Source organism: Panthera uncia, chromosome B1, assembly GCF_023721935.1.
Source record: "Panthera uncia isolate 11264 chromosome B1, Puncia_PCG_1.0, whole genome shotgun sequence".
Lineage (NCBI taxonomy): Eukaryota > Metazoa > Chordata > Mammalia > Carnivora > Felidae > Panthera > Panthera uncia.
In genome coordinates, this window is record NC_064811.1 from 197,288,617 (window position 1) to 197,310,918 (window position 22,302).

General features: G+C 41.3%; 1 protein-coding gene across 1 annotated transcript in view; it reads left to right on the forward strand.

Annotated features, from left to right (window-relative positions):
* CSMD1 (CUB and Sushi multiple domains 1) overlaps positions 1–22,302 on the forward strand; it is a 1,037,384-nt gene that overhangs the window by 488,801 nt on the left and 526,281 nt on the right. The window contains exon 8 of the mRNA XM_049630105.1: positions 1,327–1,448. Coding sequence (XP_049486062.1) covers positions 1,327–1,448 — 122 coding nt within the window. The remainder of the gene's footprint in view (positions 1–1,326; positions 1,449–22,302) is intronic.

Genomic DNA, 22,302 nt, shown 5'->3' on the forward strand with positions numbered 1-22,302 from the left:
AAATTAGTTTCTCTGCTCTTTTTTGCAAACCCAGTTTAAATTACTTTTTTAATGTTTACTTCTTTTTAAGAGATGATGGGGGTAGAGGCAGAGAGAGAGGAACAGAGGATCTGAAGTGGGCTCAGAGCTGGTACCAGTGAGCCTGATGTGGAACTCAGACTCACGTGAGATCATGACCTGAGCCGAATTTGGATGCTCAACTGACTGAGCCACCCAGGCGACGCCCCCCGTGCCCCCCCCCCAGTTTATATTATTATGTTAAGACTGGATTGCATTTCAAGCCCACATTTCTAAAAATTACGTGCCAATTTTTTTTTAAAAAACTCCTTTCTTAAAATGGAAGTCAGTTGAAATAGATATATTTTTAAAATTTTTAATGTTTATTTATTTATTTTGAGAGAGAGAGAGAATGAACATGAGTAGGACTGGGGTAGAGACAGAGGGAGAAGGGGAACACGGAAGACGGGCAGAGAGAGAGGGAGAGAGAGAATCCCAAGCAGGCTCCACGCTGTCAGCCCAATGCAGGGCTCAAACTCACAAACTGTGAGATCATGACCTGAGCCAAAATCAGGAGTCAGACGCTTCACTGACTGAGTCCATCCAGGCAACCCCTGAAATAGTTTTTTATATTAAAACCTCAGTAATATCTGTTAGGTTATGTCATTTCTGTAGTTTGCTGGGTGGATCTTTCAACGTAAGGTCATTTCTTTCCCCTTCTAGAGCCACCATTTCTATTTTCTTTCTTTAAATTGTCAACTACATTTTAATCTCCTGCTTGCCCTGTGCTGTAAGGAAATTTGTATAGTTGATTGTAGAGTAGAGTCTAAAGCTTGGAAGAGACTTTGGAGATGACCTGTGGTACCATCCGTGTTTGGAGTGGAAAGGACGAAGTTGTCATACCGCGTGGGGTGTGGTGGGGCGGCAGGGAGGGTCTCTGGAGCTCCCCTGCACTGCACTTTCCCCTCTATCTTACTGTGTCTGTGTGCAGCCAGAGGTATGTACAGACTGCCTCTGAGTCAGACTGGGATTTGGGTGGGCTGATTTGATCTGATTTGGCATCATCCATGGCGATATCAGTGACAAGGTCACTCTTGTAACTCGTGAATGGTAACGCCTTGGAAAATTTAATAAAGAGCTCGGGTTGGACGTTGCCGAAGTCAGACAAGGGTCCCCATGGCTGAGTACACTGCACTTGCCCACTTGAGTTCTTGAACCGCTTTTTATCATAATCAGTGAATAACTAATCTGATGTTTCATGTGCCTAGTTTGTCTTCACCACACAGATAAAATGCTGAAGAAAGTAACACCATGTCTATGTATTTCTAGCTAGAACATGTGGATCAAATCTGCGTGGACCCAGCGGCATCATCACCTCCCCTAATTACCCGGTTCAGTATGAAGACAACGCTCACTGTGTGTGGGTCATTACCACAACTGACCCGGACAAGGTAAGGCCTCCCCCGTCCCCTCAGTGTCGCCAATGCTGTCAGTGCTCTGACTCGGACAGTGTTCAAGATCCACAGCCCTGTGAATGTGGGGTGCCCTTACACTTTGCTGTTTGAATAGAAAGGCTCATGTTGCCTCCTGAGTACATATATCCACAGTTAGTGGGAAAAAGTCTAGGACTCAAATAGAAGGGGAGTTTTCCTCATTTGGTTGCCTCCTCCTGGTTCTGAAGGTTGGCCTATGTTCTCCACCTCCCACCCCAGTTTTGTTGAGATATAATTGACATATAACATTAGGGTGTATAATATAATCATTCGATGTATGTATATTTGGCAAAACAGTTAACATTCATCATCTCACATAGTTACCAATTTATTTTCTAGTGGTAAGAACTTTTAAGACCTATTCTCTTAGCAACTCTCAAGGATACCATACAGTCACTCTGAATGTAATGGAATATGCTGGAATCAAGAATGGCTTTAGGCGGGCATGGTGAAGCCCTTACCAGAATGAGGGTGTGGTCCAGCCCCCCTTCTGGCACCCCCCGCTCCACCAGGGGCACCTACCCTACGTCTGCGGTTCCTGCACCGTTGTTAATAACGACCTTCTTTTATTCTCCAGATCGGTCCAGTTTGGAATAATATAAATATATAAAAATATATAAATTCTCCCTACCTTGAATCAGGGAAAGGGCCTCAGGAACCAGTTTTTTTTTTTTTTTTTTTCTTATGGGAAGAGATAATGAGTTTGGTTTTGGGCATAATGAGAGTGAGGTGCCTACTGTATTTCATTCAAGCGGACATGACTGATAGCAGCAAATGTGGAATTCACAAGTGCGTTTTCTGCTGCCGAGATCTGGGATATGCACGATGTCATGTGGGGAAGCCAATAGAGACAAAGAGAGTCATGCTGATGGCGTATTTTTCTCTGGTGTCAGTGGGAGGGGGACTGGGCCTCCACTGTAAGGAGTGAGAGGAGTTTTGCAGTTCTGAGTGTCAGGCGAAGAGCTGTAAAGTGTGGAAGTCCTTTGTATGGAAGGAGCAGGAGAGCCCTGCTGTGGTGATAGGTCAGGCAGTGGCTGCAAGGTGAATCTTCAGTAAATCTGAGTAACGCCCGTACGGTATTCCAAAATTCATTTAATTCCAGATTGCATATAAATAATCATGAATATTTTTTATACTACAGGTGCACCTATATATCTGAGTTTCTTTCTTTCCCTCACATACTAGAATAACTGAAATCTCTATCTAGAAGGAAGCTTAGACTTCCTATTGTCTGTAGCCTTCACCCCACAGACAAGAAACCGAGATCCGGGGAATGTAAACTACTTGTTAAAGGTATCCCAGCTATTTTGCTCCTACGGAAGGAGGAGAACATGTGTCTTACTGCACTGTGAGGGCACTTCATTAGCTCTCTTTGTTAGAAGACTCATTTATTTCTGCAGCTACGTGTTCCATTATCACTGTGAGGGGTGCCACGAGGAAACGAAATAATAGGTTATTCAGTGTGTCAATAGGATGTTTGGGGCTGTAGGTATGAGAAAAAGTGTTCAAGAAACATTATTTCACCTAACAAAAGGGGAGAGCCGGTGAGAGTCCAGATTTAATTCAGGAGCTCAGGAACATCGTTGAGGATTTATGTGTCTCCCCTCTTTTCTGCTCCACCATCCAGGGCAGTAATGATGCCTGCCCCGCCTCAGGTCACAAGATGGCTGTGGCGTAGTCATGTTCGCTGAAGAAATGAGCCATGTCTTTCTAAAACATGGAAGGGATTTTCTAGAATGTCCCTAGTGGACTTCCCTTCAGGTTCACCTGAGTCGAATGCCCATGTTCCAGCTCCTAGGGAGCCTGAGGAAAGAACCATCTGGAAGGCAGAAGGCAGGGCTGAGGATTATGGGAAACCAGTTTTGTCTACCACATGTACACGAGCAGAGTGTTGAAGAAAGAGATTTGGGTTCTCATCAGGTTCATATTTTGTTTATGGCACTTCAGATCCCATTATTTTCCTGTTTTGCCAGACTCCAGCAGGCTCACGTTTGATAAAATGCATGAGGTGTGTTCTTTGAGGATGTTGCAACATGGCCAAACTGCAAAATGATAAATGAAATAACGGACATATGCCATTTGGATTTACATAGTTCTCTCATTTTAGGGGTTTTGCTTTCCCAACTCATCTTTATGTACATTCACATAGATTTTTCTAATGATCTTGTATAAATTTGGTTGACTGTAAACACTCAACAGTTAAATTACATTTCAGGAATCTTGTGTTATATCGCTTCAGTAAATTCTTTGCCTTTCTTCGTTTATTTTGGTGAAATGTTCAGAGAAGAAACAGGACATTCCAGGTTGATGCACTTGTGCACACCAATACTCTTGCTAGAGCACCACTTAGACACCTGAAGGCATCTCAATTAAGCAGAATTACCATCCAAATTAAGAAGCAGTCATTGCCATTAAGTATAATTAGGCTTAATTTGATTCCTTGGGAGACATTCCAAATAAGGGGGTTTCCCGATTAAGCACGTGGTGACGAAGGTATATTACATATTGAGCATAAGAGAGGAGAATGGTTCTGTAAAGATTCCCAGCCAGACTCTTGCTAGAAGCATTGGAGAGAGTTCTAGATAAGAAGTGTTGGTGTACTCAATCTGTACATTTGACGTGACTTGCAAACCTTTGAGAAATAAGGTGGAATAGAAAACAAAAATCAGTTTCTAATGTCACCTAGAGATTAGTTGATAAACTCCTCTTTTGTTGAAACCTTAATCTCCTCTTAATGATTTAGTCTTTCCTGGTCTTATATTTGCTCTCACTGTTATATAACCAAGTGACATGTGTCAATTTATGCAAGGCATTAACATAAAATTGCTTATACAAGATAATTATCATAGGAAGTTCAGTGGCTAGTAGCAATGAATATTATAATTTGTCATATTGTGTAATATCATCTTAAAAAGAATACGAGAAACATATTTATAAATACACACACACACACACATATGTGGACACCTGAGTGACTCAGTCAGTTCAGCATCCAACTTTGGCTTAGGTCATGATCTCATGGTTCATGAGTTCAAGCCCCATGTCGGGCTTTGCTCTGATGGTGTGGAACCTGCCTGGGATTCTCTCTCTCTCTCCCCATCTCTCTCTTCCCCTCCCCTGCTCACACGCTCTCTATAAAAAATAAATAAACACTTTAAAAAATTTAAAAAATATATATATAATTTTCTAAATTATATTAAGGTGATGTATGTTATAATTGAATATATAACATATTAACATATTACCCACTATATATTAAATAATATATTAACTATAACTAATAATTATAAAACAGTTTAATATACACACACACACACACACACACATATATATATATATACATATATATATATATATTTTAGGAGACCCTGTTATGTAATGTGTTCTAGGTAGAAATTAAAAAGAAATTTTCCTCAAGATTCAGTTTAGCGGAGAAGCAGATTTCTAAACAGCCAAGTACAACTGCTCCCGCCATACTAATCTAGTAAAAATCCAATAAAAATTAATTCAATAAGGAGATATTTATTTAACATAGATCGTTGTATATGCATTCAACAACTCAGCTTTCTCAGATAAAACTCGTGACAAGTTGTGTGACCAAATTCTTGAGAAAGTCATATATGGTTGATGAGTTACAGATAAGAGGAATTACCAGCAAATGCTCTCAAAAGTTTATCCCTGTTGTTTCCATTGGGAAGGTGAAGGGCAGACAGCTTTCCCTGGAAGCTTTGCACGGACACGGGCGGCATATGTCTGTGTATGCATTTGTATACATGTACGTACATACACAGATTTATATCTCAAATGCGCTTCATGGCGACATAATTTCAGTACCTGATTTTAAGTTGATCTCCTTGGAAAGCATTTTGTTACTGTTAAACTCCTTGAGGATTTCAGTGATTGTAAGCATTTGAACTTTGTCTGTTCAGGCTTCTAAGACAAAATACCGCAGATGGGGTAGCTTAGAAACAAAGAGTTCCAGAAGCTGACAGTCCGAGATCTGGGTGCCAACATGTGAATACCCTTGTGCGGAACATGGCGTCAGTGTGAAGCACCTAGAACACTGTCTGCCCAGTGCTCCGTGCCTCCCCTCCCCCCCTCCATCCCTGTCCTTCCTCCCTCCCCCTCCTCCTCCCTCCCCCCCTCCTCCTCCTCTCCCTCTTCCCCCTCCTCCCTCCTCCCTCCTCCCTGCCTTCCTCCTCATTCTCCTTTTCTTCTTCTCCATTGCTATTGTTAATGACTACATTTAAAGAGCTGTAAATCAGACCCTGAAGGACAGGTAAAGGGTTTAAGTTTTGTGCTAATGACAGTGGGTGTCAAGAAACAGAGGAAAAGAGGGGCATCTGGGTGGCTCAGTCGGTTGAGCGTCTGACTTCGGCTCAGGTCACGGTCTCGCGGTTCGTGAGTTCGAGCCCCGCGTCGGGCTCTGGGCCGATGGCTCGGAGCCTGGAGCCTGCTTCAGATTCTGTGTCTCCCTCTCTCTCTGCCCCTCCCCCGTTCATGCTCTGTCTCTCTCTGTCCCAAAAATAAATAAACGTTAAAAAAAAAGAAAAGAAAAAAAAAAGAAAAAAAAAAGAAACAGGAAAAGAATGGCGTTGCCATGTATATGTCTCAGGTCACTCTGTCAAGAGTCAGGTGGACACAGTTGAAGGACTCACGATTGGAAGCAGAAGACATCAGGGTTTTGGTGCAATTGTGAAAGATCATATGAGCCTCCATCAGGACAGTGGTGTCAGGATTGGAGAAGAGGAGATGAATTTGAGAGGAATTTAGGGACTAGGTAATTAGATACAGCGATTTACACATCTATATCACACCTTCTATTAAATGCACAACTCGTACTAACTAAAGAAAAAATAAGAAGTCTTGTTTTAAACTTAATGCTTGTAAGAAAGTACAACTGTGTGTTAGACTTCTTTTCGGGGAGGGAGCATTAACTTTTATTACTCAGATTTTTTTTACATAATGTGAAATAAATTCATACAGACGTAGAAAAGGCATTCATTTACATTCAAATTATTTCAAAGTTAAGGTAGATTGAAATATTTCACGTAACAGTTTGTGGTGTTTTGAAATGGAGTTTGAATGGATCCAGTTCCATACATTGTATTGACCCATCAGGGATTCCCAGACTGGTGGAGAGACCATGAGACACATGATTATCCGCTGTAATACTGTGCCAGGCGTCCCCGTCGGTTCTGTCACAGACGCCTTCCCAGCCCAGAGCCATGATGGGCTCTATTTAGTGGCTCCATTCCGTTGTCTTCTGTGTCACTGAGCTCCTGTGGAGAAAGTCATGTGCCGTGCCAGCTTCCCTTCGTGGCACACGAGGTGCCCCCTTAGTTCTTGCTGGCCATCGTCATTAATCTTGATACGGATTCGTTGTTCCCTCCTTGTCCCCTCTCCAATATGTTCATCTCTCTGTGGCAGCCCTTTTATCGCCAGCACCGTCCCCATCAGCACTGTTTAATAAGCGTATCCTGTTTAGGAACAGAGTTTGGCTCTTTCCTTCTCGAGTCTCTGTGGGCGCCGTTCCTGGCATCCTTTCTGTCCTGCCACACGGGAGCCTGCCTTCCACGATTGCCGCTAACAGGTTTTTCCGCCACACTGCAACTACTGCCTTGTTAACCGAATTTAGTTATTTTTGTCATCTCTTCTGGGTTCTCCAAAATAAAATAGAAGACGGGTCCATGCTTTTGATTTGCTTGCATTTTAAGTCAAAAATGAATCACACACACACAGACACACATACACACACGCATATGTGTATAAATACATATACACACATGATGGAGACAGCATTTTTAGAAAGACTGACCTGTTAGTAGTGTGCAGACCACATTAAAAAGTTAAAAAGTAAAACAAAGCAAAAACAAACAAAAAATACTGCAGAGGTGTAGACAGATGATCCACATCTGTTTTACTTGGTGTGAGTGATGGAGATCTAGGCTGGAATAGTGATTGTTTATAGAAATGGAGAAGAACAAAATATCCAAGTAACACTACTGTGAGAAAAGTACACAGATTTACCAATTTTTTAAAAATAAAAGTGGCTTTAGTGGAGGAGACTTTAATAATTGTATGTCCAGAATCTGGAAAGGATGAATCTTCATCCTCATGACAGGAAGGTGGAAAAGTTTTTTTTTTGTTTGTTTCTGCTTTGTTTTCTATGAGTATTATGGGTACGCGCGTGTGTGTGTGTTATTGTAAAAAGAGGCAGAAATAAATAGTTTTTTCTCCCACTTAGGTTTATGTGTCTTACACGTAGTCACTGTTTTCCGTCACCTTTTGCCCTTTAATATGTTTTAAGTACTTATTTCCTGCATTAAAACACATTTCCTTTTGCATTTTTCTTCTTTTCAGTGCTTTTCTTATTTAAACACATTAATAATTACACAAGTAGGGAAAGCAATACAAAACTTACCCATTCAGTGTATTTTTGAGCCACATACTCTTGATAATTGGTAAAGAGTGGTCAACAGAGCAGCTACAATCTCTGCTGGCATGGAGGTGCCACTGCAGAAGGAAGAGAGAGGGAAACCACCCAGGAACTAGGTGCAGCCACATAAAGGAGGCACGCGGCAAGCAGTTCCTTGCAGGGATGCGGGACCCATGATGGCACACTGATCTCCGTCAAAGCGCACCTTGAGAGAAAGTTGCTGTTGTCATGAGAACACTCAGAACTAACAGAACTGTCTAGCTAGTTGCTGCTACCATCCTTCCAGCTCATTTCTCTTGTTCTCTGGCCTCTCTGTACTTCCTTTCCTTCTCCCAATCACTTGAAGAGATGTTTAAAATTTGGGGAGGGTCTGTCCCCACACACATGATTGTGGGGTCCTATAGGGCAGTGGAAAGGTGTAAGGAGAACCAGGTATGTTACTCCAAGCCCCAGGTTCCAGCCTTTGCCCATTTCCTAGCTGTGTGGTTTCAAAAAGACATAAAGTCTCTCTGTCAGTTGCCTCATTTGCCACATAATCTGAATACTGATAATACTATGTAGACAAGCTAATGGTATTTCTCCATTTGTCAGATGAATGCACATATATGGGAATACCTCTGAGTTATTAATGTTACTGCTACAATTATAGGATCGCCTCCTAGTCTCTTCTCCATACGTGGAGTTTCTTTGCATTCCATTGCTTGGAGGACTCTGTTCTCTGATGAGAGTGATCAGTCATGTAATCAACTTACCTGAACATAGTACTGCAAGTCCAGATAAGCCCAGGGCATTTCTGGGGCATCCTAATAGCATTTCGCGTAGACAGATACAGAGAAGATTCGTTCTCTCTTGCTCAGCAGTCTGTTGCCCCTCCTAGAGCCTTTCTCTGAGTCCATCTTGTCATGCAATCCAGAAAACAACCTTTATCCTAGACTCATTTCCTCCTCTGTCACCTCTAGTTGAGCATCTTTCCTTCGCGCCAAGACCTTCTGGATACACTCTCCCTTTTCCGTTTTCCACTAGTGACTCTTCTAGGTCAGCCACTTCTGTCAGCGTGCACCATGTATTGCTGTGAGATAGCTCAGCTGTTTGTCATATTCTGTTCTCCACTGTCCTAATTTATCTTCCACAATAAATGGGAAATATCTTTTCTAAAAACTAAATATGCATAGAAATGTGCATGTAATAAAACAAGTACATGATCATTGTTTTGCAAAATCAAATGACACAGATAACTAGAAAGCAAAAACCAAAGGAACTAAGTATTTCAATCCCAAAGATGAGCAGTGCTAACTATCGGTGCATACTTTTTGTAAGACTTTTATCTCTATGTTTCTAATCACAAACACATATGCAAGAACATAGTTTTCCTTTATTTCCTTCCTCCTCCTTCCTCCTTTTTCTTCTCAATGACATCTTCTAATTTTAGATATGCCAAAATTTTACAGATCATTGTTACTTTATAATGCACTGCATATATATATGTATATATGTGTGTATATATATATGTGTGTATATATATGTACATATATGTGTATATACACACATATGCAAATATATAATATATATCCATATATAATTCATTTATAATGGGTGCAGGATATATGTATATACATATATATATATATATGTATATATATTTCCATCCTAATGTAATTTGTATATGTAATTACATATATATATGTAATTTACCATTTTTAATAGGTGCAGAGTATTTAATTCTATCAGCTTCTTCCTTTAAACAGGTCTCTAGACTGCACCATTCTCTGTCATCATGAACAGTGCTTCAACAGACATATTTATGTTCGCTGTCTTGGCCGCTATTTCAGTAGGTTAAAGTCCTTGAATTAGAATTATAGTAATAATTTACACACATTTATAATTTTGATGCTTATTGTCCAAATACTTACCCTGTGCTAAAAGTGTGCTCATGGAAACTCCCACCGCATTGTATAGATGTCTGCATTTCAACAACATTGAGAACAAAGGTAAAATATGACTCTGTTGTATTTCAGCATTATATCCTCAGTAATTCTCTATGGTCCATGGGAGAAAGTCCTTTTCGTAAGATCTATCTTTCACGGCAGGGCAACTGACATCACTCCACTCTCATTTTATCACTTGTTCCTGCATGCTTAGTCCCCAGCCACGCTATTAAACTCTCGGATCTTGAAAAGTATTGTACTGCTGCAGGCTCGTGCGCCTGTTCATACACCCTGAACAAAAACCAGGTACTGGGGTGAAAATGCATGTTATTGAATGACTGAAGCAATATTTATCATCAGATTCATGGCAGAAATTCTATACTTTGTTGCGAACCGATGAACTAATTAGTGGGTTGACCATATTCTTTATTATCTGAACCAAAACTCTTTTAAAGGATAATGTATTAATAATAAATCTGGAAACAGTCAAAAACTGAAACTATCCAAGTAAACCAGGACCTGTGTCACCCTGTGAAGGGACAAAGGGAAAAATATCCACAAGTAGAAGAAACTCTGTGTTATTTTCCCTTCTGTAGTTGTAAAAGGATTACTTCCATACTCCCAGAACGGAAGGCAGGAGAAATGGTCAGATCTCCCAAAATGCAGGAAAAATTCCCCAAACAGTAATAGCGTTGTGTGACCAATTCCTAACTTGCTCAAAGCTACACAATTAAACATGTGTCTTTTTAAAATGTTTTTTATTTGTTTATTTATTAACGGCACACAATGTAAAGGTACATCTTAGGATTTTTAAATGAAATGAAATAAGTTACTTAAATTACCTTCTGCAAGCAAGCCTGTGTCTGTCACATCTTTGAATTTACACTCTCTTGCACGGTTGAATGGCCTGTAGTGAGAACTAATAAATGATTTTTAATAAATGGCTGTAATTATGACCAAGCATTTACTGTTTTATATCACTGGGGAGGCAAAGAAGGTCGTGCCTTAATTGAAGTTTTTGTTTGTTTGTTTATTTTGAGAAAGAGAGACAGACAGAGAGGGAGAGCATGAACAGGGGAGGTGCAGAGAGAGAGATAGAGAGATCAAGAGTCCCAAGCAGGCTCTGCACTGTCAGCACAGAGCCCGTTGTGGGGCTCGAGCTTATTAACCAGGAGACCATGACCTGAGCCAAAATCAAGATTCAGATGTTTAACCGACTGAGCCACCCAGATACCCCTTTGTAAAAATGTATATATATATATATATAACTATTTGCAGGCCAACAGTGCTACAAATCTACATATTATTTGTGTCCTTAACGGCTGCATATTTTGTACAAATATGCTTCCAGATAAAGTATTATTTTCATCAGAACATCTATAGCATATAACACAAAAGGTGCATTTGACACTATTAAGCTCAGTTGTGGTTAATATTTTGCAAGCAGTTGGCTTCCCCATATTGTGTTACATTGCACTTGCTGGTCTGTATTTTTGCCAGTTACCCAGTGGTTCCTAACGAGGCGCAGACTTAAAAAGAGAATATTCCAGAGGTCTGGATACTGTGTTCTGCTTGCCTTCACAATCCTCTAAGTGATGATTTGATGTGTGTATTTGAAAGACCGTGTTAATGACCTGGTAATTGTTTTTGCTGGTTTGCACTGAAGTGTGAAGTGTGTTGATAACTGTCCCCTGGCATTGGAGGGGGAGCAGGGAGCCACACTGATTCTTACCCTGTGGCCATCTCTCCACGGTCAGACGCTGAACAGCTGTCCATAGAACTGAATAAATCTGTGAGGCGGAAGAGCGATGTAGCATCGCACCTTCCTTTTAAAGGTGCTTATGGTGGAGAAACACAATGATTACTATTTTCGTAATAGGTGGCAGCTGGCCCCCACATGGCTTCATTGAAGTCAGTGAAGTCATTTTGAACTTATTTGCAGTAGGAATTTTTTGTTGTTGAAAAAAAGGCTTATATTTCATATGACACGTTTTTTCAGATGACTGAACCAATGAGATTATCTCACAGGATCGCTTCTAAATTCAACACCGTGAATGAAACTGTTCTTAATGAATTATTTCATGTTTATAAAACCCACTTAGGACATTTGGGATTCTGAAGAGTTCCAATGTCTGGTGTCATCGGGTATGGTGAGAAGTCTTATGTAAAGAGGGCAAATATGGAATAATATAGGGTTTTTTTAAGTGTTTTTTTTTTTTTTTATTTTTGAGGGAGAGAGAGAGCAAGCAAGCAGAGGAGGGGCATAGGATTTGAAACGAGCTCTTTGCTGACAGCAGAAGCCCTGATGTGGGGCTCGAACTCATGAACCATGAGATCATGACCTGAGCCGAAATCAAGAGCAGGATGCTTAACTGACCTAGCCACCCACACACCCCTAGAAGCAGTTTTAATACCACATTTGACTGATTTGCAGAGCCCTGTATAGATACATGATCAAAATACTCAACCATATACATTTCATCTAGAAATGTATGACACCAAAGATATGCATCTTGCTATACACACACACACACACACACACACACGTATATAAGCAATGTATATAAATAATTAAATGAATGAAAAAGAAGGGAAAATTAAAATTATGATTGGCACATAATTGAAATAAAAAACCCTGACATTTGAATGAAAAGTCCTCAAAAGTTACAAACAGAGAGGGAGGGAGGCAAACCATAAGAGACTCTTAAAAACTGAGACTAAATTGAGGGTGGATGGGGGGTGGGAGGGAGGGGAAAGTGGGTGATGGGCAGTGAGGAGGGCACCTGTTGGGATGAGCACTGGGTGTCGTATGGAGACCAATTTGACAATAAGTTATATTTAAAAAAAAAATTAAAAAGTCCTCAGGAGCAAGCATATATACACACACGTAAATATTTTAAATTTATATGTAAAATGAGTGTCTCTTGATGCAGGGTTCAGGAAACTGAGTGATGGTTATGTAAAATCTTCAGCGAAGCAAGATTTTACTAAGTTCTTTCAGATACGGAATTTTCACAGTGGAGCTCACGTATCAGCTGAAATCATTGGGCGCCCACACTTTGCCTCTGCCCTCTTGCCCTGCCCGAGCTCAGCCTGCCTCTGCATACCTTCCTTGGAGATGTGCCCTTGGGACTAGTTGGCTGAATCCTCAGGGATAACGTCCAGGCTGTGGTCTTCACTGATCACACCCGATGTCTTGAGAATGAAGTGAAAACCTCCACGTGGCTCGGCACTGAGAAATTTACCAACTTCTCTCACTTGATTCTAGATCCCCAAACGCACATCCCAGCCCGGTTAAGCAGCACTGCTCCCTAACGCGCCCCTATTTTCCTCCTCCTGTGCAGACACATTTCTCCGCATTCTGCTGGGCCTTGTCCGGGCTTGGCTCACATTTCTCGATGCTTGTTGTGGCTTGTTCTTGGGCCTTGCAGCCCGATCCTGTCCACAGCTCTACGCAGGGCCTCCCTCAGCACTGCCTGCCTGCAGACCACTCTTCCTCAGCATCCGCCATGCCTCATGGCTCTTGTCATCACACCGAGGCACTCAGGGTCCTTCCCCCAGTGGCACTTCCTGCCATTGATTCGTCTACCACTTGTTAGGAAAACACCGGCAGGGCAGAGTATTTTCTGCTCAAGGTATCACAGTAGTTGGTCGGTGTCCTGCTTTTTTCTGGTTACTCATGTAGGACTTTCAGTTTTCCTAGCCCTGGTTCTCTTGACATATGGTTCTGATGACTTCTGCTCCTCCTTGGATTTGTTTTCTGTCAATATTTTCCATCTGTGGATGTTCTGAAGCATTTGGTATTCCAGTTAACATAACCAGGCTAAGATAACAACCCTCACCAACTCAACGAAACCTAGATGCTACCATCTGTTGGCCATTTCTACTGACTGGTCAGTTAGTCCTTTGGCCACCATGTTGAGGTGACTATGGGAGTCTTGCTTCAGGATCTCATCATGGCGGCAACTGTGGGTCTGTCCAGTCCTGCCTATTTTTGATTCTAAGTCCTTCCCTTCTTTTGGACCTCTCTTCACCCCAATATTGGGTTACTGTAGCAGCAAGCTCCCTGCCCCCCCCAGCTCTGGCCCTCCTCCAGATCCGAGGCTGGTTTCCTCCAGTCGCCATCTTCCTCAGACCCAACTATGTTTATAGCACACACTTGCCAATGTGCCGTGGGCGTGACTGTATCCGATTCACACTTCATATTAAACTAGTCAGAAGGTTTCACGGTGTTTCCTCCCACTTTCAATATGTACCTATGTCCTCCTGACTCCTCCTCCTCCTTCTCCGCTTCTTCCTCCTTCTCCTCCTTCTTTTGCAAAATGTAAAACTTAAGCAGCTTTATTTTAGAATGCAATTGCCGGAGGTTGTCATGGCAGAATTGTCCTGAAAGAAGGAATTTATCGTAACAATGACATTCAGTAATCATAAAGTCAACAGATTAAGATTATATGTCTAATATTTATTCAAAGTTATAGTATGGGCTTCTGCAGATTTCCCCTAAGTTTTATTGAGGTATATTTGACAAATACAAAATGGTATAGATTTAAGGTATAAAACATGATGTTTCAATATATGTAAACATTGTGAAGTGACTACCAGAATCAAGCCAAGTGACCTATTCATCACCTCACATAGTTACCTTTCCTTTTAAATTAGGGTAATTGAGTTACCTTAATTGTGAGAACAGTTGAAATCCATTCTTTTGGCAAATTTCAAGTGTGTAATACAGTATGGTTACTAGTCACAGCACTATACGTTACATCTCCAGAATTAGTCATCTTGCATCATGAAAGTTTGTACCCTTTGAATAATATTGCCCTGTTTCCCCCACCCCACATCCCTTTCTTCTCTTCAAGCTTTTCCTTTCATTGTTTTCACACAATAAAATATTATCCTCGTTTCTGCCTCAAGTTGCTACTCTCATAAAGAATACTTCTTGTCTATCCTCTTTTTATATTTTGTCTATTTTGTGGAAAGCATTGACCTAGATGTGAATGAGATACAGTAGTAACGAATTTATAATATAACCCTTAAGAGCACATACATACACATACTGTTATTCTAAATTATTAATGTATGTTTCAGTTCTCTTTGGAAAATAAAACACAGAGAAAGTAAATGTCATCAAAATTCTATGATTTAATATATGAACAAATTAAGTTCTACTCTCTGTGCACTACATAGGAATCTGCTTTTCTGTCACTGTATAAATATGGATATTTGTATATGCCCGTATCGGTATATGTATTTATGTGTGTGTATATATATGTACATATGATGGAATGTATACACACATATATAAAGTAAAGACAAATATTGTTATAAGCAATTCTTTGCTTATTTTTTACTCAATAAAACATGAACATCTCTTTCGATCTATTTGTTTATGTGTCTACTCACTCACTTTAATATTTTCAGTGTCCGTTAAGTATGACTATACTAAAACTTGTTCAGCCATTCCAAGGTAATAGATATTTTGGTTGTTTCCAAAATGTTGTTCTCATAAGCAGTGCTGCAGTGGCCGTCACTGTTACTGTCATGGGTCCAGTAAAGTCCCGCTGTAATTGTTGACTACTCAAAACCTGTACAGTCTCGCCTTCCCCATTAGGTTCTTCTTGCCTCGGTTGCCATGGATATCCTACCTCTAGAGTGTTGTCAGTTTTGAGGCATCTAGTCTTATGACAAATTCTCATAATAGTAAAGAAGCTAAGGCACTAAGCAGATATAAGATTAGATTGTGGATCAGCCACCTGTGTCACATACTTTGTTTTATAAATTGGCTTATCCGAAGAGGCAATTAATGACCTCCAAATTATTATAGAAATCCCTTAAAGGGGGTGCCTGGGCAGCTCAGTCGGTTAAGTGTCCGACATCACCTCAGGTCATGATCTCAGGGATCGTGAGTTCGAGCCCCGCGTCAAGCTCTGTGCTGACAGTGTGGAGCCTTCTTGGGATTCTCTCTCTCCCTCTCTCTGCCTCCTGCCTGTCTCTATCTCTCAAAAATAAATAAATAAACATAAAAAAAGTCCCTGAGGGTATCTGGGCAGCTCAGTTGGGCATCTGACTCTTCAACTCAGGTCTTGATCTCGGGCCGTGATCTGATTTCGGCTCAGGTCGTGATCTCACTTTGTGAATTTGAGCCCGACATCCCGCTCTGTGCCAACAGTGTGGAGCCTGCTTGGAATTCTCTCTATCCCTTTCTCTCTGCCCCTCCCCTACTCCTGCTATCTCTCTCTCACAAAATAAATAAACATTATTTTTTTTTAATCCCTGAAAAGAAAGTGGCTAGTGTATTCATACTTTAGCAAATTTGTGATGGTGGTCCTCCTATAAATCTGAAATACTGTCATGTTAGTGCAGACCCTATTTAAGTATGTTCTCATGTATCCATAAATTAATTTTATTGTATTTATCCCAACCTTACATTATCTGACAAAAGGCATTCAGAGTGGGTTTTTTTTTTTTTTTCCTTTCCATAATTAATTGGTTGGTTGGTTGGCTGGATGGTCAGTTGGTTGGCTTGCTGATTGGTTTTAGGAGTCATGTATATCTATTACTTAAGTACATTCAGTTCTCCAGTGTCACACTTTAAAATCTCCTCACATGATGGACAGTAAAATGGCGTGTCTATAATATGGGGTAAACTACTCCTGGAATAGTAATCCTCTTCTAGGCTGTCTTCAACACATAATACATTTTCTACCTCCATGAATTTCAAGAAATAAGCATCATTCATTTCCATTTAAAGTAAGTAACTTTCCATAATTGTATCAATTTCAAAGAAAACTGACATTTAAAAATTAATGAAAATAGTTCTGTTCTTCCATACCGATGTTCAAGGTGGAGTTACTTTATATGCGCATTGAATTGACCTAGAGTAAAACACAGTTTACGTGGACCTCTTGACCCACTCACACGTGGGCTCTGTGAGTGGAGCATGTCCGTGCAGACATTCCTGCGTCAGAACAGACCTATACAACGCACGTCAGATTTGAATCCTCTGAACTTAAGAAAATGTCTTCTGCATCAGGATCCACATGTCTCCCCGCTTCCGTTTGTCTGATTCAGGCTAACCCAGTTCTGACGATGTTTGCAGTCTACTTAGGACGATTTAATTTTCTGATGTCTAAAGGAAGGTTAGCACAGTTCAGAAGGACCTTTACACGTGCCTAAAAATGCTCTTTCTAAAAAGACATTTTTGAGAACCCCTTAATTTGGCATATACTACTTATTTCAAAGTGTAATGGAGATTTAACATTCCTGTATTTAAAATATGTAAAAACTCAAGGTCTGTGTGCTGATCTGATTTTTAAGGAGAACGTTTACACCATATAGGTGGTATAAACCATCAGTTTTCAAGCTTTGTATCAAGACATTTTTCAACTTTCCAGTAATTCTCTGTCCTTCCTTCCAAATCATAGTGCTGTTTCCCTGTGGATAGCCCTGCTCTCTGTCACAGAACCACACCTCTGTGTCTCAGAGGGGGGAAGGATTCCACTGTGACTGTAAAACTGCTTTTGCGCGATTGCTGTAATGGCCTCGCCATTCCGTCCAGTACTTCAGAACATGAGTCCACAAAATCCCCTTCCTTGTAGTCAAGGCTCTGTCATGGAACATCTTTCCCATTGTAGACCTGGGTGTCAGTGCCCCTGCAGGATTGGGGAAATCTGTCCTCGGGTCCAACAATGACTGGCCTCACTTTCCAGTGTCTAAAACCACGTCTGGAATTTGGAAAGCGGGATGTCCTGAGGTGCCTGTGTCACAGTGGGAGATGATGCTTACAACCGCAGAGAGCATCAGATCCAGGCTGGCCCCAGGCTTGAGCCCAGAGGGGATGGGATGCCCTACAGTGAATAATTCTTGCCATCAGTCACGTCTGTATGGCACAGAATAACAAAGCACACTGTGGTTGAGTATCAGACCTCAGCTATGAATAGCAAAGACCATTATTTAAAAAACAAAACAAACAAACAAAAAAAAACCTTTTTATACCTCTATTTAAAAAATCTGAAAAGATGGGATGCCTGGGTGGCTAAGTCAGGTTGAGCATCTAACTCTTGATTTTGAATCAGGTCACGATCCCCGGGTCATGGGATCAGGCCCCACGTAGGGCTCTGCACGGAGTGCAGATTCTCCTTGCTTGAGATTCTCTCTCTCCCTCCCACTGCCTCTCTCTCCCACTTGTGTACTCTCTCCCTGTCTGTTAAAAAAAATCTGGAAAGGAATTTACCAATTCTGAAGTTATGAGTAGGGAAGTAAAGGGTGCTAACCAAGCCTGGTTGTGATGGAAGTCACATATCCAGTAAAATCTGTTCTCCTAGGTTCCCAGAAGACAGATAAGTTTGTTTCATCCACTGCCTCCTGGATCACTTACCCACTGTGTCTACCCAAAGGCTTAAAGCCAATGAATTTTCAGGCTCATGAATTTTAAAATGTATTTTGGCATAAAAAGTGTATTCATCTGTTGGAATTTCCAAATATCTTAAAGATGGGAGTGGGTGGGAGATACTACAATACAGAAAAGAAAGTGCCATAAGATATCAGCTAATATTGCTGGAGAAATCAGCTGATTTTAGAAACAGAAAGGCATTTCATCCACTGTTGTGCTGAATCCTTAAACACTCCGTGTCACAGGCTCTGTTATTAGAGTTTTTGCCTTAAAGGTAAGAAAACTGAGTCATGAAGAGGTAAAGTGTACCTCTTTCACCACTATCCAGTGCTGCCTCAGCTCTGGAGGCGGAGGGAGACTGGTGCTTATGGTAGGTACAGGCTCGTCCTGACAGGTGGCTGGCGCGTCCTGAGAACAGGTGTTATTGTGTTCACGTTGAGCTGTGAGCAGGGATGTGCTGAGAGGGCCAGTGGTGCGACGCTGTTCCGACCAAGGAAGCAGACGTCTCCACCACGTACACACGAGCTGCATGTGCCCTCTTTGTGTGTCTGCTCATCACGTAGTTACGACGTCCATGGAGTGTCCGCGTGTCATCTGTCTGGGGCCTAGGAACACAGTGGTGCCCAGACCAGGTGCCGATAGGTGCCACGAAAAGCAAACAAACAAGTCAATGAACGGATAAAATTTAACAAAGGGATAGAGGCTGATGAGGTCAAGGTCATGGAGTGGGGGTGTGATGTGTGCCTGAGACTGTGTGCAGGGCGGTCGCCTGAGCTGAGCCCTGGAAGATGTGAGGATGGGGGAGGGGAGGTCAGTGTAGGCAGTGCCAATGTCCTGTGGTAGGAGTGAGTTGGACGAAATGAGAAGCACCAGAAAGGCAGTGGGGTTGGAACAGGTGGGTGAGGGCAGAAGTGGCAGGCGCTCAGATTTTGGATACATTCCTGAGGAAGAGGCTTCGGAAGACTTGCTGACGATTGAGTATGGGAAGAAAAGATCCAGAAGGTTAATACACAGCTCCAAGGCTTAGGAATTGGGCAGCTGGAGGGATGGCCATACTGTGGCCCCTTGTTTCTACACCGGATACCTTTATTCCTTTTTCCTTTTCTTCCTTTACCTGGCCTTTTACCTAGAACTCTTCCCAATCAAAAATAAGGGAAATTATAGTAAAATCTAAGAACGGGGAGCATTTAAGGGGCACCTGTGTTGCTCAGTCGGTTAAGCATCCGACTTCAGCTCAGGTCATGATCTTGCAGTTCGTGAGTTCGAGCCCTGCATCGGCCTCTGTGCTGATAGCTCGGAGCCTGGAGCCTGCTTCCAATTCTGTGTCTCCCCCTCTCTCTGCTCCTCCCCTGCTCATGCTCTGTCTCTCTCTGTCTCAAAAATAAATAAAACATTAAAAAATTTTAGGAAAAAGTTTTTTAACATTTTGTATTTATATTTGAGAGACAGAGACAGAGCACGAGACGGTGGGGAGAGGGGCGCAGAGAGAGAGGGAGACATAGAATCTGAACCACGCTTCAGGCTCCGAGCTGTCAGCACACAGCCCAATGCAGGATTTGACCCACAAGCTGTGAAATCATGACCTGAGCTGAGGTTGGACAATTAACCAACTGAGCCACCCAGGAGCCCCACTTTTTTTTTCTTTTATTACTATCATAAATGTTAAACACGTACAAGAAAAACATCATACATTTCTGTTAAATAATTGGTTTACGACAAAACAATTTATTTGTTTCATAAAGGTAGGCTCAGTGGCTTTGACTTACAGGTAGCAAATATATGTAAGTTAAATTACATTTTTCTCAAAGTCAAGCTTATTAGTGTGAAGTAGTAAAGTTACTGTGTAAACAGTAAATGAATAAGAATAGAAACAGAACCTACAGTTTTACACAGGATTGGAACGTATTTTCTAGTTGCATGATATGGCCAGGCACAAATACAGGCACAACGATAGAAAAATAGTGCACACAAGTGTTGATCTCTTGCCCACTTACAAATCTATGCACATACAAGAAGTGGGGTTTTTATAACTACAAACGTAAAACCAAGTGTATTTCTTTTATGTGAAAATTGCTTTCTTGCTTCACAATTTTTTGCTTCTCAGTGTAAATCTGACCTAAGCACACAAGACTTTCATTTTTTTTTTTTTTTTTTTTTGCTGAATGGTGACTTTCTGTCTTTATTCCTGATGCTTGAAAACAAGACGCTCGCTCACACATGTAAGAAATTCACCTTGCAGCCAAGGGGTTCCCGTTTTCTTAGATATGGCAGAATGTTCCTCTTGCTCAGACTCCAGGGGCTTGGGCAGGGGTGATGACACCAGACCACAGTTCACATTCCTGTTCTTCCCTCAAAGTCCAGCTCTCCAGCTGAACAGAAGATTTGGAGAGAGAGTTCCTCACCCAGCTCTCCACTTCTGTGAAGAGAGGGGAAATACTAGTTGGTCCCATTCTGTGGTTTTTCCAGAAGGTTTGAAAACGACAGGCGGTATTTGATGTCCTTCCCTATTCTAGACCCAGTCATCACTGTAAACGTTTTAGGATTTTCTTTTGCAACATGGTTTCTCCAATGTTCCGATTTCCTTTTAAATTCAGTAGTACGATTGTATCAAGCCAAATCATTTTCTCCACCGGGCTAAGGAAGCCACTTCAGCAGGTTCACTTGATGAGAAAGGACTGCTAATGCTCATATCTTCCGCTTTTTCATTGTCAGTAACATTCTTTGTCTCAGTGTCCAGTCTTGAAACATTCTGAAACTTGTCTTTATTGTACCCGGTTAAGTATTTCTTACAGCATTGCTCAAAAGCTCTTCAGCAGGTACCCCACTGCAAAGCAAACAATGTGTGGTGAAGACATCAGGGTTTTTTTTGTTTGTTTTTGTTTGTTTCTTTCAGCAGTAGAGGCAGAACTTTCCATGAGGTCAACAATCGATGGGAATGGTCTGTACAGATGCTGACACGAGTTTCTCCAAGATCTCTTGTTTCCAGACAAGAGAACAAATCATTAAATGCATCTTGGTCTTTGCTTATTTAAAGCAGAAAAAAAATTCTTAAATTTCACCACGAGTTTTGTTAGTGGATCTTTTGACTATCGCCTTGATAGAGGAGCTGCTTCGTAGAGATCTTTCTCGGTATCAGGGACATGTTATCAACGTGTTGACTTTTGGAGCAGTGCAGAGTAGAAAGTATTTCGGCTCCTTGTATCCTATTTTAGAATTCTCACTGTATAGTCACTGTAGTTTTTCATGCCGCATTACTAAGGTTTCACCAACTGTTTGACTTTGCCTTTTCTGGTCAATAAATTCTGCTGCTAAATGACTTACTTCCTGAGCCTCTCCACCAGTGTGACTTTTTGTTCCTCAGCGAAAGCTTTACTCTATTTGAGATTCCAGTAGCCTTTAAAATAATCAGCGCAATTACCCATTGAGTGGCTTTGATTTGAAGTGAAGCGTCCTCAATTTTGCTGAAGTCAGTACTGCGTATGTAAGGTGTTTTCCAGTAGCGATGCGCAGTGAATGGGACCACTTACATTCCCCACGTAAAACCCACGACAGACTGCTTTCGTTGTCAAGGCAGAGTTCCTTTGTGTTTCATGTGGCATTAGCTCAGTGAGACGATTCAAAAGATTCTAATGCTGTATCATTAACCTTACCAGAATTGTCAAGAGACCTAGAATACTCCTCTTCTACTTCATACGTCATCTTTAGAAATTGCCACTTTGGTCCATCAGATACGTGCACATGACAGAAGTGGCAATAAAATATGAAACAACAGGGGGGCACACATAATTAAATGAGCGGATAGTGAAAATATAGAAACTTCATCCACCTGTCAATCCCACAGTCCTCACTTGACAATATATACAGTAACATCAGTGTGTGATGAGTCCAGTTGGGTAGTGGTGTGTAAAAACCCCTCTTTACAATGAAATTCTTGTCTCAATATTTTATCGCAAAGTGAAGCTTCTTTCCTTTATGAGACATTCAGCAACACGCTAAGGGAAGTTTGGGGAGATAATTCCGAGGAAAGGGAACACCATCAATGTGGCTCTGCATTCA